Raw genomic sequence first — 7039 nt, forward strand, 5'->3', positions numbered from 1 at the left:
ATAAAAAAAGTGAAATTTTTAGAAAATCTGAATTTTTGATAAAAAAGCTGAAATTCAAGAGATAAAAGTGAAAAAAGCGGAAATCAGCTAAAAAGCGGAAAAATCTCATCCCTGTATGAAGTAAAAAATTTATTAAAATTTAAGTGATTAGGATCATTTTCTGATATATGAAACTTAATTATTATAAACTAGCAATTGCCTGCAGCTCCACCCGTGTACATTTTTATTTTCTCTGCGCGCAAGGTTTTACTTTGTAACAAAAAAGTATTTTTCTGAGGTAAATTGTAGCCTAGCCTGTGTCAACGCTTCAGCTAGCTAGACCTCCAACTTTATCTGCACACAAGATCATGGAGATTTGTTGCTTAGTTTTTACGTGAAAATGTAATAAACAGACCAACAATACACTACTGCGGCTTTGTATACAAACTTATTTCCACAATTATAATATTAGTAGCGGAGTACGGGTTTTATAGTGCATTATTTTATTCCATTTACATATTAAATTAAATTAGTATGTTTCATAAAATTGTTGAAGTTGTAGGCATTCGCTTTGTGGTCGCAATACAATTTGAACTTGTAAAAACTTGCACATATACTTATCCCGTATTATGGAATATAGCGAGAAAGTTTTTAATTGCTTTTCCATCTTCATACCTAGTGGAAAGGAGTTTTAGCGCAGTTGCCAATTTCCTTACAAAAAAAAAAAGTAGACTGAACATTATTAACCGAGGAGATTTGATATTAAACCCAACTTAATTGATCCCAAATGTTGATAATTTATTATGAAAGCATCAGGCTCATCCCTCCCACTAAAAGCATTTATTTATTGCAACAGATACTAAATTTTAATTAATCAATGTATAAAATTAACATGAGTTTTTTTTTCTTAAGTTTTACGCACTACACTTCACTGCAGTTAGAAATTTAAATCTTTCACAGTGAGTAGCACTATACCAGCTGTCAAAAATACATTTGAAGTTGATGAATTTACAAAGAATCGATATCTAGAAAGTTTTTTGGTTTTGGTCTACAAAAAACTTGGCAAGGGGTCTACTAGACAAAAAAGTTCGAGAACCACTGACTTAAATTGTGCTAGCAGTTCTGAGAAACTAAAAAGAATCTGAAAGTTTTATCAGATTTAGGTCGTGTTTATTCTGAAAAAGTGCAGTTTTGTGTCTGGTTTCCTAATTTAAAATATAGTCTGTGCTAATTAATTACCTCATTTGAAGTCACCTTCTTGAACCATTGTGGATGATTTTTTCACTGTACAACCTATTAAGAAATATTCACCACATTTTATCTTGGGGACAGACGTTAGGAGGAAGGGTAAGCAAAATTTCTAATATCCAATAACGATTCACTGTGAATATTGCCCCCATTGTCCTGCTGTTTTTTTTTTATTGTTAGCCTCTATGCAATGTAAGGGAGGAGTTGTGATGGCTTAGAGGATAAAGTATTCACCTTCCAATGATGTGAACTGGGTTCAAATCCCAGCGATGGCTGGTTGATATGAATTCCACCCCCGGCTTTCACTGACCGCAGTGCTTACGTAAAGTATTCTCAGTGATTGACAATTCATGGGTTATAGTCCCCATGACGTCTGGGTAACCATGGGAGGTTTTCGTTCTCCGCGTAAAGCAAATGTGGGTTCCATCTAAATTTCTCCCATTACTTGGTCCAAGAGTTCCCTTGTCTTCTGGATAGGGCTCAAAATTACAACTCTTATTTTCATTTCATAACCGTCGTTGAATAGCTGGCCCAATTTTGGGGGGTTTATGGCTACTAATGTTCAACTCCGTAGCCTTGTAGTTTTGAACAAAATCAAGAAGACAAGGGAACTTCTGGATCAAGTATTTGGGGAACTTATGGAGAGTAAAAGCTTCCCAGGGTTAGCCTAATGGCAAGGGGACTCTAAGCCATGATAATTTATTTCAGCACTGCGATCGGTGCAAGCCAGATGCAAATATGTATCGACCAGCCAACGCTGGGATTTGAATTCGGTTCCCCTCATTAGAAGGCAAACGCCTTATCCCCTGAAGCATCCAGGTTCAACTTCCGTATTGAATATACTTCCTATGAATACTGCATTTGTATCTGAGCTGCACCACTAAAATCTTTTCTTTTCAGCTGAAGATGATAAACGCACCATTATTTTGAAGTCTCATAAAAACATAGTCTGCAATGAATGACGTACAAAGTATTTTTAATCACAAAGAATATATTTTAAAACTATGTGCCATGTTATAATAAAAATTCATTATTTTTTTTTTACTGTATAAATTGTTTTTCTATCATTGTTCATGTAAAACTGTTTGCAAAATTTTAATAAATTTTTTATGTATTGTTAAATTATGTTTTTACTAGATGACATATTACATCAGACGCTTTTAAGTTCCATCACAAAAAATTCCTCTTTTTTGTGAATTGGATGCTAAGAAAATGAATAAAGTAATTGCTGTGAGTTGAAATGCAGACACTTTAAAATCTGTTTTATAAATAACAGAACATTTGCCAAATTGAAAAAGTTGACCCAGTACCTTTAAAAGTGAGGCATTCTTACTTTGAAGAGAATTTTAATAAATGAAATAATGTTTTAAATGTTAGGACTCTGGCTAATTTCAAAGCCTGGTACTGGAAAATATCCAACAACGAGCCTTTTGTCTCTCAACATATTATTTAACACTAAAGATACCATAACCGGTCGAACCGTTACCGGTTAAAAAAGATACCATAACCGTTTAAGAACTTTTCCATCGAAAATGCGCATATCTTATCGTTTTTGCACATTTAACTTCATGACTTTTTCTAACAATTAATATTCTATTATTATTTTTTTTTGTTGTATTTTGTTTGTTTCAAATAATACTTGTTGTATACCTATTTCTACAATTTATTACTTTATAAGGTTAACCGATCAGAAATGACTATGTAATGCATGTTCAACGTATTGCATTCGATTAGTAGCACATTACAGCATAGTTAGTTTAATCAGAATTACTGTTGCATTCAAATTTCAAGAAAGTACCTAAAATTTTAGATCGGCATTTTTGTGTAAGAAAAAGTGACTAAAACTAAATGTTTTGGTACGTAGCTTATATTTTATTTTGATAGCTTCACTTCATTTCTAACTAACTGTTAGTTTTTATCCAGAAAAATGTCAAAACAATCCAGGCAGCACAAGTTCTTAGAAGAAATAATATTAACTAGGAGGCTTCGCCCCCTGCTCGCTGGCGCTCGCCAACCCCCAAAACTGCTTTCGCAGTTCATTTCAGATTGCTTCGCAATCCGTTGCTCGCTCATTGGATACGTTCTTAACGTCTAGCTTTTGTATACTTTTTTGAACACTGAAGTTCCGAAAACTTTTCACTGTAGAAAATTCTAAACCTGTGCATTTCAATATTAATTTGAAATTGCAAACAGTTCGCATATTTTTCTTAATCACACTATTCTAAATTTCAGTTGTTTAGAAAAGTAACTGTTGTAAGTTTTGTTTTTAAGTCTTTCCCACCAGAGAACTAAAACCATGTGTTGTAAAGCAATATGAAATAGTACTGAACGCCAGATGTAAAGCATCGGCTTCCATGAAGATAATTTTGTGAGAATTTTTTTGATAATTCGGTGAAAATTCACCCGATTAGACATATGATGCTCACTATGTGTTCTTGCGCGCCGAAGCCTATCAATTAAAACGTATTAGGTTTTTATATAATATAGATTAGCCATATGATGCTCACTACATGCTCTTGCGCGCCGAAGCCTATCAATTAAAAATGAAAACTGTTGCCAATGCGAGAAAAGAAATATCATCGGTTTTATTGATACATACGTACGTATTAGCGTTTTATATAATATAGATTATAAGAATTATAATTCTTCTATATTCTTATTAAAAGAATTATAGAAATAATTAGAAGAAATATGTTTGTGGAAAATGAACAATGGAAATACCCTGGTAAAAAATGCATTGAGCATTGAATTAAAAATTCTTATTCTTTGTGTTTGCAATACATAAAAGTTGGTAATATACAATTTTGTTTAATTATAAAAAAGTATTTTTAGTTTATTTCCTTCTTAACATCCATATTTCATACATTCAATCAAGAAACAAAGTTCGGTCATTTGACCAGCGATTGTAGAAATAGGTATATATTAAGTGTTAATAATAATATAAAAGGAAGTCAGTGATCTGAGAAGGACTATAAAATATAACTAGTCCATGCACATTAAACATTTTAAAAAAATAGTTTAAGTGATGACATAAAAAGTATTAACCAGGCAGATAATTATGGTTATGCATGAAATAAATAAATCAATTTGAAATAGAAAAAGTACCTTCAGTTTGGAGTATGATCACTTCCTCCAGCAATACAGAACATGTGTGATGCTTTCCATTATGTAATCTACCAGTTCCGTTAGAAGTGGGAACCATTGTTCTTGCAAAACAGTTACAAGTGAGAAGGATTTAAAGCAGATACACGTCTTCCTAAAGCCTCCCAAACACACCCGATTAACCCCTTGCACAATTTTCTTGAGTTTGACTCGTGATGAAAATTTTAGAATATTTCGAGTCTGGTTCTGTAGTATATCTACCACTACAAAGAAAATGCAATGCCTATTCACAAGTATACATATAACCCAACCACGGCCCCCAAGTATCTACCCTCGTTTTCTATTTTTCAACAGCAATATCATTTGAGCTGTCACCCCTCTCTAATAATTTCCACGCCACAACTAAAGAGAAGACTTGCTTACACGCCGGTTGTTTAATCGGCTGTCAAGATCGAACTTGCAGCTTCCAGCCTTCCACCAGGTGAAGTAATAGACACCTCTGCCACTGTAGCCCTCCAAAATTACTTTTATAGTGGTTGCCTGGGCCGTCATGGTTCAGGGGATAGAGCGTTTGCCTTCCAATGATGTGAACCGGGTTCGAATCCCAGCGATGGCTGGTCGATACGAATTCCGCATCCGGCTTGCACCAACCACAGTGCTGACGTGAAAAATCCTCAGCAGTAGACGGATCATGGGTTAGAGTCCTTGCCGTCAGGCTAACCGCCGGAGGGTTTCGTGTTCTTCCTCTCCATGTAACGCAAATGCGGGTTAGTTCCAGCAAAAAGTTCTCCACAAAGGCAAATTTTTCCTAATAGTTGATCCGGGAGTTCCCTTGTCTTCCTGATTGAGTTCAAAATTACAAGGCTACGGAATTGAACATTAGAAGTCGTAAACCCAAACATTGTGTCGGCTGTTCAACGACGATTATAAAACAAAATAAAATATAGTGGTTGCCTACTTACTAAGACAATGTGGGAAAGTCCCTGTAAACGAAACGTTAATTAGGTTTAAGCAGTCATGTTTAATAGCCTGAATTTAACCAATCCTGCTTTTTCACTGTATGCTAAAATTAGCAAAGAACTAAAAAGGAAAAAAAGCGCTCTAATTGACCAAAGCCTTAACTAAAATCGTCAACACAACCCTCTGGTGAGCATCAAGAAGCGCTGGTCACAGACAGAAGAAGGGTCAAAGATACAATAATTTTACTACTGAATACAAAGACTCAGCACTGACGATGGCACTTATCAAAACCACACTATGTCTCCGTTAATTACATTATTTGTAGCCCTTAAGTAATGCTATTCAATACTATTAAATGTTTTAGTAAGATACCCTTTGTTCTTCAGAAAACTTCAGCTTACTTACGCAATAAACAGTTACTTTCTAACCACGCTTTGTAACACATTTTTAACCCTACATTTCATAAATTTATTACGAAAACTTCACTTGAAATTTTGAGTAAGGGCTTAAAACAAGCGAAAACTCTTAATTGCTCTCTCTCTCTCTATATATGTGTGTTACCATGAAGGGCCGAAATCAAGAGAATGTCGACTTTCACCGGTGAATGTCAACAATCACATAGTCGCTTCAGTGAATGCCCGAAATATTTGTTATATCAGATTTGATATTAATTTATGCTTTGATATTATTATATTTATTCAATATTTTAATATCTGCTGAGTAGAAGTATCAGTGTTCAGAGTACCGGGCAGTGACACTGAACCTTAAAAAAAAAAACAGCAGTGTNTTCCGCACATGCGCTGTATAAAGCAACTACTTCAATTACTCTTATCTGTTTTTCCAGATATTTTCTCTTATCTGGAGCAGTTTTTATCATTATTTTTCTAATTGTAAAACAATAATTTCGTTATCAGTTTAAAATGGATTCAAACGCTTTGTTTAATTTTTTTTTAAATATTTAGGCTATAGCAAAAGTGGCACTAGACCTAGTATATACTTCGGACATTTACCAAAGTGACCACGTGATTGTCAACAATCACCCATTTCGGCCATTTACAGTAACATATTTGTATATAAATAACATAATAAATAGACAAAAAATACATAAATATATAAAAAAAATATATAATTATTTTCAATGCTTTTTTGGTATTTTTAACAATATTTTTATTGAATAATTTCAAAAATGGGAGGCTTGATAAACGAGACACTTGTTTTATTTATAGTCAAATGCAAATGTATTGAAAAAATTAACAACGATGTGAAATGAAGGGTTAAAACTTTAAGAAGTACTTTGAAAGATTGAATAAATCATTCAAAATACATTAAAATGATGATTTTTGCAATCCAAAAACAGTTTAGACTTTATAAGACTTTTAAAGAGGTGAATAAGTGGAGATAGTTCTACATATTTAACATTCTTCCTCACTGAAATGTTATTAACACTAGAAAGACTGAAACTTAGTAAAGTATACCTATATTGCCCAAAAGCAGTCAAAATGACTGCATTGTGAAAGAATAACTAACGTGTAAAGAAATTTGTTTAAAATTAATTTGTAATATTTTTTTTATTATTTACAGTTATATAACAAGTTATTAGTAAATATTGACAATAAAAAAAATTATATGTTGTACAAAAAGTCACAAAATTCTGTCATTGTTTTTCTAATTGAAATTACAAAGCAGTCAAAATAACTTCCTCGGGCAATCTAGTGGTTAAATTAATGCTTTCACAAAGAATATTTGACGC

At 33.2% G+C, this 7039-nt stretch overlaps 1 protein-coding gene across 2 annotated transcripts in view; it reads left to right on the top strand.

Moving 5' to 3' along the window:
* The window catches only part of LOC107454225 (transcription factor CP2), a gene marked incomplete in the record, with an annotated part of 52827 nt that extends 50478 nt beyond the window's left edge, over window positions 1-2349 (top strand). For both annotated transcript variants that reach the window (XM_071182779.1, XM_071182778.1), the window contains 1 exon segment: window positions 2128-2349. In XM_071182779.1, coding sequence (XP_071038880.1) covers window positions 2128-2189 — 62 coding nt within the window.
* Window positions 2350-7039: the final 4690 nt, after the last annotated feature.

Source organism: Parasteatoda tepidariorum, chromosome 6 (genome assembly GCF_043381705.1).
Source record: "Parasteatoda tepidariorum isolate YZ-2023 chromosome 6, CAS_Ptep_4.0, whole genome shotgun sequence".
Taxonomy (NCBI): Eukaryota; Metazoa; Arthropoda; class Arachnida; order Araneae; family Theridiidae; genus Parasteatoda; species Parasteatoda tepidariorum.